General features: G+C 59.8%; 3 protein-coding genes across 3 annotated transcripts in view; all 3 read right to left on the bottom strand.

Moving 5' to 3' along the window:
• KIRREL1 (kirre like nephrin family adhesion molecule 1) overlaps positions 1-5,451 on the bottom strand; it is a 28,689-nt gene extending 23,238 nt beyond the window's left edge. The window contains exon 1 of the mRNA XM_032233859.1: positions 5,305-5,451. Within this exon, the coding sequence (XP_032089750.1) occupies positions 5,305-5,365 (61 nt within the window). The 5' untranslated portion in view covers positions 5,366-5,451. The remainder of the gene's footprint in view (positions 1-5,304) is intronic.
• Positions 5,452-9,112: 3,661 nt separating this feature from the next.
• On the bottom strand, positions 9,113-13,179 carry LOC116519837 (SLAM family member 5-like). Its single transcript, XM_032233898.1, has 4 exons — positions 13,075-13,179; positions 11,984-12,301; positions 11,031-11,297; positions 9,113-9,615 (listed from the first exon to the last, which is right to left on the bottom strand). The coding sequence occupies exons 1-4, from the start codon at positions 13,124-13,126 to the stop codon at positions 9,557-9,559; spliced, it is 696 nt and encodes a 231-aa protein (XP_032089789.1). The 5' UTR covers positions 13,127-13,179; the 3' UTR covers positions 9,113-9,556.
• Positions 13,180-17,396: 4,217 nt separating this feature from the next.
• KCNJ10 (potassium inwardly rectifying channel subfamily J member 10) lies at positions 17,397-19,268 on the bottom strand. The gene has a single exon (XM_032233881.1). The coding sequence runs from the start codon at positions 19,220-19,222 to the stop codon at positions 17,954-17,956; it is 1,269 nt and encodes a 422-aa protein (XP_032089772.1). The 5' UTR covers positions 19,223-19,268; the 3' UTR covers positions 17,397-17,953.
• Positions 19,269-20,055: the final 787 nt, after the last annotated feature.

Consider the following 20,055-nt stretch of genomic DNA (forward strand, 5'->3'; position numbering starts at 1 on the left):
AGTGACTTTTGCCTCTGCTCCTGGGGAGGAGGGAGGAGGCTGGCATTCAGGAGTGGCTCCCTTGATAAGGCTCCTCTTACTTAATTATCTCTGAATGGGTTTTTTGTTCAACCCTTGAAGCATTTACTCTGATTGGGTTGTTGCCTCCAATCTCTCTCTCTCTCTCTCTCTCTCTCTCACTCTCTCTTTCTCTCTCTTTCTCTCCCCCTCCCTCACACACACACACACCACACAGTCCCCATCTCCCTTTCTTTGGTGTTTCTATGGAAACACCTCCAGGCGTACAACTGTTCTCCAATTTTGCAATAAAAGTTGGATAGTGATATTTCAGCTGCCTCTTTTCTTTCCAGGCTCCTTGTGGCTTCTAGCTGGCAAAACAATGCCCCCCCCTCGCTCATCTCCCCTCCCCCTCCTCCTGTGTACACAAACATCCCCATCTGGACTCCCAGGAGACCCTAAATATTTCAGGCATGGGGGCCGTCTTTAAGCCCCCTCCCAACAGGCAGGCACCATTTGCTTTGAGTAAACATGGGAGGGCGGGAAGGAGGGAAGGACGTTTTGCAGCCGAAGCTTGAGGGACTCCGAGGCACTAAGCAGGACCCCCCCCTCTAACCGGTTATTGCCAGGCAGCCCATCTGATTAACCTGCCCCATCTCAGCAGGAACCCCAATTGGGCTCAGCCCCCACCCCCAGCCAGCCTTTAGGGAAGAAACGCCCTCCGAGTATCTTCTTCCAGCTCTGCCTTTTAACCCCCCCCCCCCGGGGCTTTCCCCAGAGAATCATGGGAACTGTAGTTTGAGGAAGGGGCCCTGCCCTCTTGGCCCCAGGAGGTCCCGGGATTCCTGGGAAAGGCGCAAGATGAAACAGACCCCGCGGGGCAACTCTTGAAACCCCTTGGGGAAGGAGTGGCCTGTCTTTTCCACAGCTGCCCAAATGCCCCCTCCTTTAGGAAAGGGCCGGGCATTGGCCCCTTGGTGTGGTTTGCAGGCTCGCCTTCAAAGCCAGCCCAGAAAGGGACACCTGCTGATCCAAGCCCCACTTCCTTGTCCAGGGGAACAAGGGGGCCTGCCAAGCTCCCTTGCTCTGGAGGAGACTGCCCAGGCGGGGGCCCCCGGAGGAGGGGCCCAAGGTAGGGCTTCTTCTGCTTCCCATCCCCCCTCCCTCCCTCCCTCCCTCCCTCCCTCCCTCTCCCCAGCTCCTCAGAGCCAGAGGTTATGAAGATGAGCTCCAGGGCTCCAGGGACTCTAATTATCCTCTAAGTGTGAACGCCAGAGTGATTAATTAAGAGATAATAAAAAGAAAAGCAGGCTAGAGAGGAAATAAGGGCTGCTTTGATGATAAAACCTGAGCTAAGCCAAGCAATTAGGGGAATCTTTAGGAAGAGTAGTTAGCTCTAATCCCCTGGTAGCCATTGCCAGGGAAGGAACCAGCAGGGAGGGAGGGAGGGGGGGCTCAGGCACCCCAGGACCAGCAGCAAAGGGCCCTCCCTCCCTCTTGCTTCTTCCACAGAAGTCAACTGTTCCTCCTTCTTCCCATGTGGACTTGCGCTCCAGGCAATCAGGTCAAGACCCCCCTTTAAAGCAGGGGAGACCCCGATCAGAAGGGAGGAAGCCAGGAAGGGCAGACCAGCAGCTGAGGGTCAGGGCAGACCAGCAGCTGAGGGTCAGGGCAGGATAAGAGCTGGGCTGGATACCAGGGTGGCGAGGCAACCAAGTGGGCATCACATCGGGGATCCCCTTTTGGAGCTAAGAGCCCCCCCAAAGGACATCCTTGAGAGAGGCTTGCAAAGTCTTCCCTGAGGAGGGGGCAGCCATGCCGGGACTGGTGGTGGTGGGGCCTCTGGGTCTGCTTGGTGCCTCCCAAGGCCTCAATGCTGCGGCTGCACCCCTTCCCAGGCTCCCCTTGGGGGGGGAGGCCCCCACCCACCCCACAAATGATCTGCAAAAGCCACTTTCTCCTCAACTTCAGAAAAGAATGTTTGGAAAAACCTCCCTCACCTCTGACCTCTGGAGAGAAGCAGAGCTCAAAAGAGTAGAAGAAGATATGCAGTTGGCAAAGACCCCCGCGCCCCCCCCCCACTCTGGCCATAAGGTGGGGATTTAAAGCTCTTGAATCTTCCTCTTGGAGCCTTGGCATTGCACAGACCCCCAATTTCCTTAAGTGGCCTTTAGAAGAGGGAAGGGCGGGGGCTCAGCCCCCTCCCCCTAGGGTGAATTCTGCCCAAGCTCCCTCCCCCTCCCCCACAGAATAGGGTCTGCAAGGAGAGCCTGCCAGGGCCCTGTGCAGAGGCCAAGAGGCCATGGGGCTGGTGGATCTAGCACAGCTCAGCCCTTTCTCCTTTGCCTATCCCCAGAAACTCTGATAGACTGTCCCTGCGGCTGGAGGCTTTGCCCAGCCCTTCCCTGGAGACCTGCTCTTCCTAATGGCCAGGGCTGCTAAGGGCAGAAGAGGCAGCTGCCTGAGTGAGGCCGGGAGACACCCCCCCCCTTACACACACCCTGCCTCCCCCCCCCCAGGGGAAATCAGAGGGGGAACCTCAGAGCAAGGCCAGGGGGGCAGAGAGACTGAGGGACCCTGAACCTGGAAGTGCCATGCTGGGCCAGACAAGTCCCATGAATCCCAGCCGGAGAGGCCCCTTCTCTCCCCTGATAATGAGCCTTAATCTTTTCCCTTTTCGATTCTCCCCTTCTTCCTCTTGAAAAGCAGATGAAAAATAATCCACTCGCAGAATGGATTGCAGAATGAATGAATATTTCAATTTGTGACATGCCATCATGGAAAGACCCCTGCCGGATGATTGAAAGAGGGCGGAGGGGAAGACAAATGACTTTCATTTAGATAAAATACAGAAAATTATTTTGTGAAAAATGAGGAGCGATGGAGCTCGGCCAGCGGCAGCACAGCACAGCACGCCCCCCCCCCATTCCGAGGAGGGGATGTCGGCATGCCCCCCCCTTTCTAATAAAGTGCCTGCGTGTCCTTTGAGTAGGGGAGGGGGAGCGCAAGGAGTCCAGCTCCTCTTCCCTCCCTCCCTTCCCCAGCCTGAGCCTTCGCAGACATCCTGACTACAACCTCCATTGTCCTCAGCCAGAGCACCCACCCAGGCTAACATCTGCAGGTCTGGAATGCCGGAATGCCAAAAGAAAGTCCATCGGTGGGGGGAGGGTCTTTCCCATGAGCCCCTCAGTAGACTGGGGAGGCCTTGTCCCATGAAGCCCCACATCCCTTTGCATCTCCAAGGACAGCCTGCCCCTCCCCCCAGGAATGCTGCCCTCCAGGGTCCCCTCCCCCTTCAAAAGGTCTCTTCCCTCCGAATCCCCCTGTGTGGGTGCCCCCTCCTCCCTCCCGCCTGGACTGATGGAATGGGGCCCTGGGGGGAGGGGCTGCTGCCCCAGCTGCACTCTCCCTCTCCAGATCCTGCCTCCCCCCCCCTCAGAGGGGCCAAGAGGGCAGGTCAGCTTCTGTCACCCACATCAAAAGTTTAATCCCTTCCCTCCATGCCCCCCTCCCCCCTCCCTCTCCAGGAGGGTGAATGGGGGTTTTTCCTTAAAAGAGATACACAATTTGGGAAGATATACGTGATATACAAGCGCACAGACAAGCTTGGAAAACACCCAGGTGCCCTCGGCTGCTATCTCTCTGGTAGAGTGCCTCCGAATGTGGGAGATCCACAGAACAGGGAGCAACCTTGCTCTCAGGGCCAGGTTTAGGCAGGGAATCTGGCCTTGGCTCCTTGCTCCATCCATGGCGGGGAGGGGCCCCAGAAAAATCTTTTCCACTCTGGGGGCACCTGGCTGGGCCTTTGCTCTAACCCCCCTCCAAATGCTCTCAAGCCTTTTCTTCCCCAGAAATCGGGATGTTCATGGAAACCCTTTGTACAAGTCTCTAGTCCTCATGGCTTTTAGAAAAACAGAACTCCATGAAATCATTCAAGGAAGACTCTTTTTCTCTGCTACCTACATTTCAGTGCAAGATCTCACAAATGCTGAAAGTTGCACCGGAGGGGGCACTGGTAGACCCTTGGAAGCTGCCCCCATCCCCTCGTGGACAAGCCCAGTTGTGACTGAGAAGCAAGCCAGTTACACACACACACACACAACATTTTATAACTATTAGTAACGCTAGCTGTTTATGGCACAGGAGACGGGAAAGGGAAAATTACGTCAGGCTCCACCCCCCCCAGCCCTCCCCAGCACAGCCACCTCGCTCGGATTCTGCCTGGCCCCCGCCCTCTCCGGCAGCCCCGCCCCCCCCAAACGCCGGAGACCGGGCTCCCCCCTCCATGCCCGCCCCGGGGTGGGCGCCATATGCAAAAGAAGGATGCCAGGGCCTGGAGGGGCCGGGAAGAATCTGCCCCCTTTCTCGACGACGCCCCCTCGGCAGGGACCCCCCCCCCGGCCCCTCTTGGGGGCTCTGCCTACAGTAGTATCGCGGGGCCCGGCCCCGCCTGCAGGGAGAGGCGCCCCCGGGCTCCCCCTCCCCAATACGCTCGCCACCCGCCCAGCGCCCCACCAGCACGCGCCCCGATCCGGCCGCCAAGCACGGACACCCTTGGCAGGAGACCCCCGAGCCCGCCTGCCCCGGGGACCCTTCCCGGACGCCTCCGCTGGTTGGTCCGGAGGCGGAGACGCCCCCCCGCCCCTGCACCCCCCCCCTTCATTTCAACTCCACGCGGGACGTCGGGAGGAAGCGAGGCGAGGCCGCCCGAGGGAGGAGAGAGCGGGCAGCGCGCCGCTTTTCCATCTCCGTTCGCTCTGGCTTCTGGCGAGAAGCCGCCCCTTCCTTCGCTCCCAGACCGGCTCCCAACGCGGCGCCGCTCCTGCCCTCCCCGCCGCCCGTGGCCGATGCGCCGGCGGTCCAAGTGCGAAGAACTTTTGAGCCCCCCTCTCCGCGGAGAGGCTAAGGCGGCCAGGCAATCCCGCCCGACTCCCGACTCGGCAGAGGGGCTGCAACCCGGGGATCCGACCCGCACCGACGCCGCTACTCCAAAGGCAGCCTGGCGGTGGCTGCGGCTCTACTCTCGCACAGCGCAGCCCGGGCCGGCCCAACTCCGTAGCGGGCTCTGGCTCCCCACGGCTGAGGTGGCCGCCGCTCTGTCCCGCGCCGCCAAGCCTCGGCCGGCGAGCGAGCCACCCCTGCCCGGCCCGAGAGGCGAAGCGGAGGCCCGGGGCGGGCGCTGGGACGCCGCCTCTCCCGCCCCAAAGACGCTGCTCCGGCCCCGCCAGCGCCGCGCTCCGAGCCGGGCGCCCTCTCTCGGCGGGGCCGTCGTCGGAGGCTCCAGGCGGCCGTCGAGGCGCCGCTTACCTTCCGCGAAGCCGTCCTCGACTCCCCAGAAGACGCACAAGACGGCCAGCAACGGCAGCATCGCTCCCGGCGCGGCGGGGCTGGCTTCGTCGCTCGCCCGCCCGCCCGCTCGGGGCCTCCTGCTGCCCCGCGCGCCCAGCGCCGTCTTCGCCGCCGCTCCTTCCAGCGAGGGGAGGAGGAGGAGGAGGAGGAGGAGAAAGGAGGCGGAAGAAGAGGGACCGCGGGGGGGGGGAGGGGGAGGAGGCGGGCGGGCGGGGGAGGGGAGGGGGCGAGGAAGGGACCGTCGCCGGGGAGCGAGCGCGCGCCGGATTGGCCCAGCCGGGCGCAGGGAGGTCCGCAGACGGGGGGATGCCGCTGCGCCGCCAGCCCCGCTGCCCGCGCGCCCTGAGCGACGGGGATGGGAGTCCGGGCTGCCCGATGCTCGGCTCAGAACTGGCGAGCGCGCAGGGCGGGGACAGCCGAGGGGGGGGACGCTCTCCCGCCGTTTTCAGCGCAGCCCCCGGCGGGCAGGCAGACGCGATCCCGAGACCCCGGCCTTCCCCAGCCTGGCGAGAGGCGCCACCCTTCCCCGTCGCGGGCAAAGGGTCTCCCCTTGCGAGGATCCGGGGGGGGCATATTGCAGGCAACCGTCCGTCTCTACAACACCCTTGTTGGGTAGGTCCACACCACCACAGGAGCCCAAGCAAAGCGGGAGAGCCAGAGAAAGTTCCCGGCTTTGCCGGGCTGGTCCTGGAGGAGGTGCGCCCCTTCCCGGGCAAGGTCCCCCCGGCCCGACCGCCCCTTACCTCCCGCGGGGCTGCACAGAGGCAAAAGCCGTAGCTGCCCGGGAGATTCTCCGCCGGCGCTGGCTTCGGCTCCCCCATCCTGCGCCCGCTGACATCCCTCCCGCACCTCGCACCTGCAGGAGAGCAGGGTGTTTCTGAACATGCGCAGAGTGCCTCTCCCTCGGCACCGATTACCCTGGCCTCGCGTGGCTGTTCTGCGACCCACCGTTTCGGCCGGCTGGAAGCTGCCGTATGGCCTGATGGGACTGGGAAGCCCCAACACCCGGAGGTCGGACCTGGGTCAACTCGGGGCGCTTCCAGCAGCCCTGCAGAGTAGACCGGCCCGAGCTCAGCCTCCCGTCCGACGTGCTTAGAATGTCGTTTGAAGGGATCCATGCAGACGAACTACCGCTGCGGGCTTCCAGCTAGGAGACCCGGACAGGTTTCGGCCCTAACCGGAGAAGCGGGCTCCGTCCGGGGCTGGGAAGGGTGGTGGGCTCGCTAAGCTAACGGAGTGGGCAGCAAGCTTGGCGGCTGCCTAGAAGGCTCCGACGGTACACAGCGCCTCCCCAGGAGGAGATGGGCTGCGGGCCCTGGACGGCGCTCCTTCCTCCTGGCCTTCGAGGCCAGAGCCGGCCGCGTCCCCGCCCGGGGCTCCAAAGGGCTCCCCCTCGGTCGGCGCCGGAATCGCCCGGCCTTTCAAGCTTGCTTCGGCCCAGGCAATTCAGGGGCCTCCGTGGCAACACAGCCCCCGCCCCGCCCTCCGCATTGAGCGGGAGGTTGGGAAGTCACAAGGAGGAGCGTAACTCCCCCCCCCCCGCACAGATCCGTCCCCGTTGGACGCGCCGTCCGGCATCCGAGCAAAAACTCCTTCCTCCTCCTTTCGCTCCCTGCGAAGTTTGGGAAGCGCTTTTCGGAAGCTCCCTGGCGCCCTCCGGTGGCCACAAGCCCTCAAGGAGACCGCTCTCCCTCGCGGGGGCGGATCCTGGGACCGTGGCTCCTGCACCCCAGAACAATTAGGGTCGGCCGGCATGCTTGAAGAGCTGAGATACCAAAAGGGAAACTGAGGCTCAATCTGAGATTCCTCATGCGGAGGAAGCCTACAAGGCCACTTACTTGGTTTAAGCAAGGTTCAAGTGGCCCCCATCAAAAATCAAACTGCCCCCCTAGGCCCCATGTTGGGAACCCCTAGATTCTAAACAGAGTGAGACCCGTTTATGGCCCAGAGGGGAAATGCCAGCCCAGCAATCCTCAGTCTCCTGCCTCTTCCATGACCATCATAACGAGACTCCTCATGTCTCCCCGCGGCCTGCAGGAACCCATTTCAAAGCAGCCATGCGCTCCCGGCTCATTGCCAGCCTCTCGGAGGGCTGCTGCCCCACAGCAACAGCCATGTTCAGTCCCCCCCCCACACACACACTCCTTAGGTCTCTGCTTGGAGGACTCGCCCCATCTGCATCCTGTGGCGAAAGCTCCTGGGCACTCCACTTCTTCTGGAATTGGCCTCCTGGCACAATTTGGCCAAGGGGTTTTTGTGACCATGGAGGGGAGCAAAGCCCAGACAGAGAGAGGGCACTGGGGGGGGGGGGCTCTGCCCCATCTTGCTCCTTGCAACAGCTCTTGAGCAGGCTTTTTCACCATCTCTTCCCAAGCACTGGGGGTGGGGGAGCGAAGGACCCCCAAGGAGAGGCGAGTGCCCAAAGGGGAGCGCTGGAAGCCTGGTCCGATTCACCAGCCAGCCGTGTGAGTAATATTCCCAAGGGGGCGTTTAGGCAAAAGCCCGAGTGAGTTATTTAGTGAGAACATTAAGACGGCACAGGATGATTTATTGATGGGAACTTCGTGGCAGATCTGTCGCTCAATAATTTATACCACTCAGCATTTAGCAGGGTCGCCAGTAAATAATTCAATTATTATAAACTAAGGGAAGCTTTATGATATCTTGAGTTACAGCTTCCCCTCTGATTCAGGACCATAAATACGAGGGGCGACAACTGCCTCTCACTGGGCTCCTTGCTGATCCCAACGCTCTCGCCCTCTGGATTGAAAAGCCTGGCATTGGCACCTCCTCTGGGTCTTGCATGGCATCTCCTGGGCACCACGGTCTTACAGAGAACACAAGCCCGGCCCAGCCAGGGAGGGGGGGGTCCTGCGTGGAAAGCAGCCCTGGGGCGGAAGGGGGTGACCTAGTGGTCCCTTGCTTTCAGCCCCTGAAGGGGCCAAAAGGCTCGGCTGATCCTGTAGCCAGACGTCAATCTTTGCCATATTTCAGTCGGCTGCCCCCCAGAAATGGTGACCTTGAGGAACCAAAGGGAGCAGCCGCACCTCACAGGCTGGCTGAAGGCAGGGCATCCCTGCAAGACGCCCACCGGCTGCAGCTCCAGGCATCAGTGGCAAACACCCAGAGGCCTTTTGGCCCTGCAGGGAAGACAAAGGCCTTCTGCCCTTTGAGTGGGCTTCTCCTGAGAAGTTGCCCTTAGCCCACCCCTCGGGAGAGGGACCTGCGTGCCTGCTGGGGGAGCCCAAGGGAGACCCCTGCCCGGCATGCCCGCTCATCCAGGGGAGACCCCGGAGCCAAGCAGCAGAGGGGCTCCAGCTGTGGCAGCGTTTGGACGAAATGCTCCCACATCTTTGTTCCCAAGCTTCCCCCTCCTCCTCCCCCTCCTCTATCAGTGGGGGGGGGCCTAAGGCCAGAGCTGGCCAATCGGCTCCCTGAGTAGCCTGAGGCCAGCCAATGGAGGCTTGGAAAAGAAATCAAGGCAACACCTGAGGAGCTTAGCTCCAGGTATGAGCCTGGCTTCTCGGAGTCCTGGGTTCAGCTTCTGCTAAGCCAACCGTGAGCCAGGATCTGCTCCATCTAGCAGTCCCCAGTGGGGCAGAGCTGGAGAAGCCATCGAGGGCTGCCCTTCGGGAGGTAGCCAGGCGAGCTGAAGGATGTGTGCGTGTCCCTCCTGCCTCCCCCACCAGGACCGACTCTCTTCTTCCGTTCCTCCCCTTCCACAGAAACCCCCCCCCCCCGCTCCCCAGAGGACCCAGACAGGAAGGGTTCGCTGTGCCTTTTAATGGGTAATAGCAGGCAAAGTGCCCCTCCTGGAGCACTTCAACACAAACGCTCATCTGGGAAACGGGGAGAAGCTTTTCAATCACGACAGCCCCTGAGCGCCCCCTGCTGGACAGGTTGCTCCTCCGGCCTTAAGAACCGGCACTACAGGGACCCCCTGTGCCAGCACGTTGGAGCCCAAGAGAGGCTGGGGGGGGGGGAGATGCCTTGCCTTGGGGTGTCGAGACCCATGGAATAAATGAAGGGGGCTGAAGCTCATTAAACCCGCTTGGAAGAGATGCTGGTTCCCTGGGATGCACGAAGCCACGATCAGAGTCCTGGTTTTCCTTCGGAGGGATTGCTTGGAAGGGCTGAGAAGCTTCCATCGGGCCCTTCGGCTGCCCCATTGAAGTGTCTTGGGGGGCGGGGGAAGCGGGGTCTTCTGGGGTCACAGCAGCAGCAGCAGCAAAGCGGCCATCACCAGGAGAGAGCCCAGCGCCCAGGGTCCTAAGGTGGGAAAGGGAAGGGGGTCATTAACACCTGAGCAGCCCATCCGAACGGAGGCCACGGCCAAAGCCACAGGAGGCTGATCTGAGCCACGGAAGGAGGGGGGCCAGAAGTGGGGGCTTCCCGAGAGAAGGGGGAGGGGCTGGATCCTGCCACTCCATTGGACAACCAAGTCCATAGGCTGGTGCCCAAAGGGCCGAGATCCACTCAAATCCCTGGTTATTTGCACTAATCTGAAAAAAACACCCTAACTCTCCCTCCTCCAGGACTGGCAAGGCAGAGACGGGCATCTCCATCAGACGGGTGGCAGGGAAGCCCCCACTCCCCCCCCCCCCCGTGGCCGATTGGTAGCAGAGCATTTCAGCCCACAGAACCTCTTAGCTACGTTAGCCGGTCGTCATTGGTCTTGGGGCAGCCATAGGGCAGGGCAGCCTGGAATCAGGAGGCCCCCTTCCCTGGCCTTGCCCATCGTCCTCTCCCAGTGGGGCTGATGGGAACTGCCGTGCAACCTATCCGGAAGGGAAGCTTTGGATCCTGTTTTCTGCTTGCGGGGGCTTTGCATTCCCCCCCCCCGGCCACCCGTTTTGCATTTTAGATTCCAAAGTTTCCGGAGGCCCCACTTGATCCAGACCGGCTCCCCCCCCACCCCCACCGCACCCCCCGTGTAAACAGTCCCCCCCTCCCCCATTCACCGGCATCCCAGCGTGGCAGGGTTCGCCAAATAATGACTTAAAGAACTTCAAAAAGAATTGCTGAATACCCAGTAATGAAGCCAATGAATAATGCAGAGGAGACCGAAAACAACGTAGAGGGAACATTTGCTTCTGCAAACTTCAGAAGTGCAGCTATTCTAACACAGCTGACAAATCTGCTTAGATCTCAAATATGGTAATTGGGACGGCTGAATTATTTGTAATAGTCTTTCCAGGGTTTCTTTGGATCGCGTGAGCTCCTCCTGAGGGGCCGCTGAGCTTCCTTGGGATCTCCGTTACTCCCTTGCGGAGCCGGGGACCACCTTGCAACCCCCCCACCTATTTCGATCCTGCCCCCAAAATAAGGACCCGCAGAAGTGCCAAGACTCTGCTGAGGGCCCCATTCAGTGGCGCACGCAGGTGGCAAGATTTGGGTTCCTCCACAAAACAAGGAAGGAGGGCTGACTGTTTATCCCGGCCTCAAGCGGGCAGGCATTCCTAGTGGCCAAGGAAGGGAACCTGCAGGGGGCAGCAATGCCAGCTGCTGGCCTCTGTGCCAAACTGCTAGTGCCAAGGAGGGGCACCTGCTCTGTGGGCAAATATTGGTGCTGCGAGTCTCCCTCTGGCTGGGTTCAAACAGGCCCCGGGGGCTGTGCAGAGAAGCCTTTGCCAGCCGCGGGAGGGGGGGAGGGGGTGGCGTCTTGGGCAGGTCCTGCCTCTCACCTGGACTTGCAGCGCTAGGCACGCAGGGATGCTGGAGGACGAAGCTGAGGGTGCTCTGGCCGGCGGAGCTCTGGGCCACGCAGGCGTAGTCCCTTTGCTGGTCAGTGTGCACAAGCTGTGTGAGCCTGGCTTCCCGGCTGAGGGTGGTGCCGGCCTTCGTGTCCTTCCAGGCGTAGGTCACTCTGTGGCCAGGTCCCATCCCTGCCTCGCAGTCCAGGTAGATGAGGCAGGAATCGTTCTTCAAGGGGGAGATCCTTTGGGTGACGTCTGGCAGGAGAGACAGGAGGGGGGCAATTCAGAGGGAGCAGCAGCCGGAGAGGAGACCTAGGACCCCGAAGCAGGAAGGGGCTCTTGAGGCCATCCAGCCAAACCCCCTGAACTTCGAAGTTCAAAGAGAAGCAGGACCATCCTCCCCTCGAACGCAGAATCGTTTTCTAGCTGAGCCGCAAAATGAATCGGCTTTTGGCCCAGATTGGCCGCCATGAGGTCACGCCAACTTCTGCCTCCCTTGCACAAACTCACAAGAAGTGACTGAGGAACTGAAAGTTCCGCAGAGGAACACAACGGAGCAGGCAAAGTGCTGCCCAAAGCACTAACCGGGGTGAGGATCGTCACCCGGCGAAGCCTTTCAGGATGCCAGGAAACCCACCGAGGCTTCTCCTTAAGAACATCCCCTAAAGCTCGGCTCAGCTAAAAGTAGGGTGACACCCCACCACCCCCCCCCACTCCCTCCCAGCCTCATGTTTCATGCGTTCACAGTCAAGAAATGAGCTGGATGCAAGGAAGGAAATGTGGGACTCAAAGGGACTTGATTCCTTGGAGATCACAGCTGGGAGTCCCACCTTCTCCTACTTCCCTAGAAAAACGCTCCACCCTCCTCTCCCTCCTGCTCCTCTGGGCAGCCTCTACGCAGTTCAGCTGCCACTTATCTGCCACGCAGGGAGATTCCTTACTGAATACGGCCACCAGGAAGCTGCCAAGCAACACTGGGGAGGAGGAGGTGAAGCCGGTGGAGGTTTCGTATTTGCCCCCATCGTCCAGGCTGAGGTTGGCAATTCTGAAGGCCATCTCGTCCATCTGGAAGGTCACCCGGCCGGCGTACTTGATGTCTACCACGGTGATCTCCTTGGAGTCCATCCAGATGGCCACCGCCTGTTGCCGGGAGGAGTCCCTCAGGAGGATGTTGGTCAGTCTCTGGCCCTTCGGAGGCACCACGGGGAACGTGACGGCATCTCCCACACGAACCGCCTTCCAGGGGGAGTCAGATGCTCCTGGGACACAAGGGAGGGGCAAATTCTGACACCGCCCCCCCTCCCGCCCCCCACAACCAGGAAAGCCTCCTTGAAGACCCAGCGGGGACAGGGGGGAGCAGGAGGGCCAGCCAAGCAGGAGACCCCCTGACGCCCTTTGAGGAGGGGGGGGCAATTTGCAGAAATAAATATTGCCCCAACAGCTGTAAAGCACCAGCCTGTTCCTTCTCTCCCAACTCCTTAGGCCACTTCCTTCAGGTCTATGCCTGCTTTCCCCCTCCCCAGCTGTGCTCAGTGCCCCCCTCCCAAGTACTGCATTACCCTCTCTGTTCTCCTGCTACTGGCCAGGGAACAGCGCCCTCTGCTGCTCAGCACCACCAACTGCCACGCCTTGCTCCCCTCTCATTTCCCTGGACTTTGGTGGAGGCTGCCAGTGTGGCCCTCCACCTCTTTGGCCCCTGGTGCCGAGGGACATTGGGCTCTCCTGCCGGCCAAAGACCCACCCAGAGGGGCATCGTCCGTGTCCAGGTGAAGAAGCCGAAGGAGGGGGGGAGAGGATTAAAAGGACGAAGGGTACACAGCCACAAACAACCGCTTCTCAGAAGAGCCCCAGGTTGCATCCCTCCACTTTTAAAACTGCCTTGCTGAGCAAAAAGCAAAGCGGATTCAAGCCTTCGAAGAGCACCTTGAGGATGGGAAAAGTGCCCTTGGAGGAAGGACCCCGGCTCCAACTGTGGTTGTCCCAGCCATCCCCAGCAGAAGGGCCGCCTCCCAGGGCCCTTCCTGTGGCTCACCTGCCGAGCAGAAGAGGAGGAGGACGGCCAGGAGGACACAGTGGGAGTCCATGTCGGGCCCTTCGGAGACAATTGTGCAAAGTGAGTCACAAGGAAACGGGCGTCTCCTCTTCCCTCCTCCCCTTCAGAAGGAACTCCCTTGTTTCTGGGGGTGGTCTGGAGAGCAAGTCACATGTCCCAGCCCAGTTTCTGGAGAAGGGAAGGAAGCTTCAGCTGGGGGAGAAGCCCCCCCCCACTTGACAAATGAAGGGGAAGCCTTTGGCCTGTTGAGAAAGGCGGCTGCAGCAGCAGCAGCCAGAAAGGAGCCTCCGTCCGGGGCACAGGAAGGACGGGGCCCTCTGGCTGGGCTCCGCTATCGCCGCTGCTGCTGGAGCTGCTGGGAATTTTTTAAACATTGTTTTAAGTGTGTTATAATCTTAGAATTGTAAGCTGCCCAGAGTTGGGTGGCTGTAGAAATAGAAGAAGTAAATAAATGAAATGCCTGGGCTTAATTCTGGCATATAAATATTACAAACAGATAATTCCCAAGTTCCAACCGGAGGGCTCAGAATCTCCCCAGAACCAAGAAGAAAGATGTGCCCCCCCCCCAAGTGAAGCTTAACTTCTGGGAAAAGTAGGCAGTTGGGACAGCTTGTGCAGCTTCAAGCTGATCTCCTGGAAACCCAACCAGAGCCAACGTCAACACAACCTGTGCCCTGGGGCTCCAGGGTTCTCCAGGACGGAGGAGGAGGAGGAGGAGGAGGACCAGGTGTCTTCTTTAAGGAAGCATGTAGGTAAAACAGTTGCCAGGCTCTGCAGTGTTTCCGCCTCTGGTTGGTATCTTGGGGGGGGGGGGAAACACTCGCCCAGGCCCTTTCCGAGCCAGGAGAAGCTTCCCGTGGCGCAATGGGCGCCCAACCTTCCTTCCTGTCGATCGCTGACGGAAGCCCCCGGGAAACGTCTCCCACCTTTGGGCGCTTTTTCGGAATCTTGAGCCGCGGCGCTAAGGCTGCTTTGCTAGGGATCCACTCTTTGCTATGCTGGGTTGCTGACTGGGGGAAACTGGCCCTAAACGAGGCCGCGGGAGGACGGGGACAGCGAGGCGCTGTCCTTGAGCCCAGAGACTCCGGCACTGGCCGAGCGACCCCCCCAAAGCAAGTCTCCTGACAGCGGAGAGGACTCCAGGAGCGGCCGCCGGGCCAGGGAAGCCGAGCGCGTTGGGGGCCGAAGCCCCGCGGGAGCCACGTTATCCTCCCTCCGAGTTGAAGCGGGAAGAGCAACGCTCCGCAGCTACGTTCCTTGGAGCCGGGCCCGGCTGCAGCGGGGTTGGGGCTGGGCTGGCGGGCGGACCGGGGTCGAGGAAGGCTTCTCCAGACGGCAAAGGGGGGAGGCTGCAGCCCACTCGGGCGCAGGGCAGGACTGCGCTCTCTGCGGGCAGCACGTTCTCCGTCGCTTCTGGAGGGCCCCGAGCGAAGCGGGGCAGCTGGCGGGGAGTCGAAGGGCGCCCCCTCTCCGGAAGCGCCTTGCCTGGGTCTCTAGCTGGGGCCCCCGGTCGCCTCCCGCCTTTGCCGGCCTTGCTGGCGGACAGCAGCCTTCCTGGCCCTCTTGGCCGAGGGCGAGGCGAAGAGAGCGGGGAAGGAGCCCCGATGCCAGCCGGAGATCGGAGCGGTGGGAAGGGGCTCCTGGGACGTTTTGGGTCTGGGAGCAGCCGAGGCGCCTTCGCTCCGCTTCTCCACATCTGCTGTTTCTTCGCCGTTGTGCGAGTCGTTATGGGAAGCTTCCCTGCTGGGAAAAAGCGGAGCTCTACGTGGCGGGATTCTTCTCCGGAAAGCCGCCCCGCTGCCATTCTCGCTTCCGCCCCGCTGCCCACCTGTTGTCTTGCACCCGAGGACTTACGTCGAATAGAATTAGGAAGCCGACAGTAATACTGGGAAGCCCCCCCACCCCTTCAGCAATGTCTGTGCCCCCTGCCCTGCCTTGAGACTGCTGATAAACCGATTCAATGACAGGTTCAGCCCCATCCATCAAAGCGAAGTCTGGGAGACATTTGAACACCTGACTTTTAAACTTGTCTTTATTTAGTGATTTTGTTCTAAACAGAAAAAAAAAACCCAGCTCCCTTTCACCCGCCAATAAAATTGGACTTTTAGTGCAAAAAGTCTTCTTCAGTGGATAAAAACCTTCACATCTATGAAGTACAGTACATAATTAATAGGCACAAAATAAACGTTTTAGAAAACGGAAATCAGATTAACATGCAGTTTGAACTCAGTCATCAAAACCTCTGTCCCTATTGCTGTGTGGCTGTGTGTGTTGTGTGTAACAAATTCCAGAGACTTGTGCTGATTCAGCCGCACAAGCTACACCTAAGAGAGTCTGGGGGGGCGTAAAAGGGCTGGACAAAGGGCCCCTGGTCATCGGTTACGGCCAGCTTGGACTCTGACCAGTTGCTCCTAGTTCCTTTACTTCCCCCACCGCTCAGCAGAGTTTGCAACTCCCTCTGGGTGTGTTTGTGGACGCCTGGCCTGAGACACAACAGGAGGCCACCTGGGCTGCCTCCCTGGACGCTGCTTCCTCTTTCTGAGGGGCTCAGAGCGACCCCTTTGTGGGGGGGAAAAAACTCAGCCATAATGCCCCCCCCCGATGTTTCGCAAAATGCCTGATGGAGAGATGTATTGCGCCATCCCGGGTTTTGTATTGCATCAATTTTTTGTTCCTAAATTAGAAAGTTCCCTTCTTGTTTTCCGACTGAACCCCCAAATATCTGGAAGAAACAACACTGGGACCCCCTCCTCTATTCTGTCTTTGCTTCTGTGCAGCATCTTTGTTTCCAAAAAATAAAAATGTCCTTTCTTTATTTGAGGCCTGCAAATCAGGCAGGACCAACCGCCTACAAGGCCCCTTCCTCTTATGGGAAGCTGGGTGGATGCCTAACTCTGAAATGTCCTTGGTTTGGAAGGAAGGGAGGGAGGGAGGGAGGGGGAGGGAGGGTGAGGGAGGGGGGGAGGAAGGAAGGAAGGAACTCAACCTCCTTCTCCCTCTTCGTGCCTCCCAAAACTTTGATCCCCAAGTGGCAAACCCTCTTGCAATCCAAGTGGATTTGAATGGCAAATACTGATCCAGCTGATCTCTCCCAATCTTCAGGTCTGGCAATCCCCTGGCATTTGTCCCTGGGTACAATGGGACTCAGAAGAAAACAGATGGGTGGATTCTGTGAAATTGAGGGGGAGGGCTAGCAATTAATTTTCTAGCTTAAATTAATGTGCAAGTCAGGAATGAGGATCTCAGGTCAAAGCACATTTCAACCTACCCATGAAGTGCTGTCTGCTAAGTATGCGCCCAGGGCGAAAACTTTAAAAAGGGAAAAAGAAAAAAGGGAGGAGGGAGGGAGGGAGGGGAGTCTCAGAAGCTGCTAAAACTTTAAAGCAGTGGGAGAAAGGGACGAGGACTGCAGAGTAAACTCTGATTAACTTCCTTTTTGGTGCTGACAGCATTGTGCCTGCTCTCTTTCACTTGTTTTTGACAAAGTGCAACGTCACTTCTTCACTCCTTTCTTCTTCGCCTTCTGCTTTCTTTAAGAGTACCAACATATAGATCATTTCTATAAATAAACATATACATATATATAAATACCATAATAGACATTTATGTCCCAAGAGGAGGCTGTGCTCTCCCTCTTCCTTCATGTGCAAAACACCAGCTTGGACTCTCCTGTTCCCGGCAGGAATCACCCAGGCCAGGCCGGTTTGACTGTGGGGCAGAGACAGACGGGTTGGCCCACCTGCCCCCCCCCAGCTCGATCGATCCCACTGTCAGTGGCTGCTGCAGACCAGAGGTTTCCACGCATCGCCTCGCTCCTCCGGCTCCAAGACCCATGGGGGACACCAATGGGCTCAACTGCCCAGGCAGGCAGGCAGGCAGGCAGGGGGGCTCTTCTTGGGGGCCAAAATTTCAGGGCGACCCTGACTGAAGTGGGCATCCAACTGCAAACACCCAAACTGCCCAAAGTGACTCCTTCCCTCCCGAGTGGATTTTCCCTGGCACAGCTGGCAGTTTCCCCCTTGGTCCAGCACTCTGCAAAGAAGCTCCAGAATCCGTGAAACATTCCCTGCCTCGTTTGGGTTGGGTTAGGGTTAAGGTTGGGTTTGGCTGGGTGAAAGTGACAAGGACGGAGCTCTGGGTTAGCCCGAGGAAAAGGCACCGCCAGCTGATTTTGAAGGAGCTGGGACTGAAGTGGGTTCCCCAGCTGACAGCCCCCCCCTTCCCGCTCTTATTTTTCCTTCCTGCTGCTTTCGGAGACCCCACTTCCCCTGGGCCGCCCCCTCGCCTTCATTCTCCTTAAAAAGTGCAGCATTTTGATGGTTTACAGTAACAACACAAAAACTGTAGCTGTGATCATGTGGAGTGTGTGTGCGTGCGTGTGTGTGTGTGTGTGTGTGTGTGTGTGCAGAGGCCAGGACCCTCACAGTTCCTCCTCAAGGCTCCAGCCACCTGTGCCTTGGGGATCCCAAGCTTTTGGAGGCCCAGAGCCAGGATCCCATGACCCGACGTGGCCGGAGCAGAGCTGTGTCCACGGAAGCCTCACTTGGGGGACCCTCAGCCACGGCCACTCCCAGGCCTGTCTCCCTGGTGGTGCATTCGGCTGCCCTTGTCAGCCCAGCCACTCGGCCTTCGAAAAGGGGCAAAATAGAAGCGCGGGGGGGGGGATGAAGAGTCCCTTTTGTTGGGGGCTCCTCTGTGGGGAGTAAAAGCAAGGCTGCCTTCTCTTGTGGGGGGGGGGCTCTGCCCCCTCTGCAGCTGAAGAGGCTGGCAGGAGAGTAGGGGGCACCCTGGCTGGGGAGGGAGGGAGGCTGCGATGGACGCCTAGAAGCTACGAGAGACCAGTCCCCCCCAGGAAGACTCAGACGTTGCTGATCCGCACGCTCAGCGGGGAGCTCCCCCGCTCCGCCTTCTCCCTGAGGGACTCCTCCAGCTTCAGCTTCTCGGGGTCCCCGTATCGGGGTGTTTCGTGGAGGCAGCGGGGAGGGGCCACCTTGATCACTTGCTCAAACATGCTGAAGTCGGCCACGTACTTCCCGCTGGCCGAGAGGGAGATGACTGGGGTGAACTCGTAGCCCCACAGGATCTCCTCCGGCAGGTACGAGGTGCGGACCTGGCAGGTGGCGCTGGTGGACTCGACGGTGCCGCTGAGGATGACCACCAGCTCGAAGTCGCCTTCCCCCGTGTGCAGGGTCAGGTCCCGGAAGGGGCTGCGCTCGTTCACCACGTGGTAGAAGGTGAGGGGCAAGATGAGGAAGGGGCTGTCGGAGGACGTGTCCACCTGGAAGTCCACGTTCACCTGGTTCAGCCGGACGTTCTCCCCTTCCTTGGTGAGGTAGGTCTGCAGCAGCTTCCCCGTCACCTGGCAGCCGATCAGGAGGCTCTTCCGCATGTTGGCCACCCGGATCATCAGGCAGGTCCGGCCGTCATGCTGAGCCACCACGGCGTTCTGGCTGAACTTGATGGTCTCCGCCCTCTTTTTGGGCCGGGCGATCTTGGCCAGGAAGGTGCCGGTGATGAAGATCTCCGTGATGGTGGTGAGGACCAGCTGGCTGATGAGCAGGACGATGGCAAGCGGGCATTCCTCGCTGATGTAGCGGAAGCCGTAGCCGATGGTGGTCTGGGACTCCAGGGAGAAGAGGAAGGCCCCCGTCAGCGTGTGGACCTGCATGACGCAGGGCGTGTGGTTGGCGGGAGGGTCGAACTCCAGCAGGTCCCCGTGGAGGAGGGCCACCAGGTACCAGACGACCCCGAAGAGGAACCAGGTGCCGGCAAAGGAGGCCGAGAAGAGGACCAGCTTGTAGCGCCACTGCATGTCGATGAAGGTCGTCCAGAGGTCCTTCAGGTACAGGAAGCGCTTGTCCGCGATGTGCTCCATGCGCACGTTACTCCGCCCGTCTTTGGTCATCACCCGCCTTTTCCGCAGCGCCGGGCCGATCAGGGGGTGGCTGTCAGTTTGGGTGGTCTGGCTGTAGTAGACCTTGGTGGCTGAGGTCATCTGGGCAGGGGAGAGAGCAAGGGGGAGAGAGGGGCAGGTCAGGGGGCGCTCGCACCAGGGGGACACAGGGGGGCAATCACATCTGCATTTGGGTTGGAGGACAAAAGAGAAGTAACCCCCCACCCCCTCCATCCCGGGGCGGCAGAGGGAGCATGAAATGGGGCTCCTGACCCACCCACCCTTCTTCCACATTTCCACCGTCTTCTGATTTCCCGGAGGGGCTCTTGACCCCCTTTCTATCACCCCACAGCCCCCTGGCCCTCGGCCACACGGCTCCCCCGCCCTCCCCCTTCATTTTGCACGCTGTTTGCGCTCCTGGGCTACTCGCTGCTTGTTAGCCTGCGTGTCGCCCGTTGCCTGCTGAAGGAAAGAGGATGCGGTTGATCTTGGACCAGATCCAGGCCTGCCTCAGGATCCCTAGGCAGAGGCGCTGTGTGGACGGGACCCGATTCAATCCCAGGATCGAATGGCCGCATCAAAAAGAATCGGGTGAAGCTGGAAAGTGGGAGGTGAACAAGGTAGGGCCTGTTGCTAAGCAAGGAAGGGAAGGGAAAAGGAGAGGAAGGAAGGAAGGAAGGAAGGAAGGAAAAGAAAGAAGGGAGGGAGGAAGGAAGGAAGGATTGATTCTTACACGGAAGGTCTTTTTACCCCAAATGCAGTGGGGTTCCCAGCTAATCACAAAAATCCCCCCCGGGAGGCTACTTGGGTGCACATTAAGCCAGGACCAAGGAAGAGCCTTGCTCTAAGGCCTCCTGCCTTGTGGTCAAGGAAGGCTGAGGAAGCCCCCTCCTCTCTGCTGGCTGAGATGACCAGGCTGCAGCCCTCCTCCCTCCTTCCCTGCATTTGAAGCCCAATGAACTGGAGGGGGGACACACACACGGAGGCCAGGCCCCTCCCTCTCCCTCCACTCTCTCTCTCTCTAGCACACACACACACACACACACACAGACACACACACAGAGCAT

This window comes from Thamnophis elegans, chromosome 17 (genome assembly GCF_009769535.1).
Source record: "Thamnophis elegans isolate rThaEle1 chromosome 17, rThaEle1.pri, whole genome shotgun sequence".
Classification (NCBI taxonomy): Eukaryota; Metazoa; Chordata; class Lepidosauria; order Squamata; family Colubridae; genus Thamnophis; species Thamnophis elegans.

What these genes read in the sequence shown, in the direction of transcription:
- LOC116519837 (XM_032233898.1), bottom strand. Translation starts at nt 13,126, where the DNA reads ATGGACTCCCACTGTGTCCTCCTGGCCGTCCTCCTCCTCTTCTGCTCG. An exon ending in CCTCCTCTTCTGCTCGGCAG is followed by an intron (nt 12,302 to 13,074) that starts GTGAGCCACAGG and finishes CTTGTGTCCCAG; the next exon opens with GAGCATCTGACTCCCCCTGG. An exon ending in GCCTAGCGCTGCAAGTCCAG is followed by an intron (nt 9,616 to 11,030) that starts GTGAGAGGCAGG and finishes TTCCCACCTTAG; the next exon opens with GACCCTGGGCGCTGGGCTCT.
- KCNJ10 (XM_032233881.1), bottom strand. Translation starts at nt 19,222, where the DNA reads ATGGAGGGGGTGGGGGGTTACTTCTCTTTTGTCCTCCAACCCAAATGC.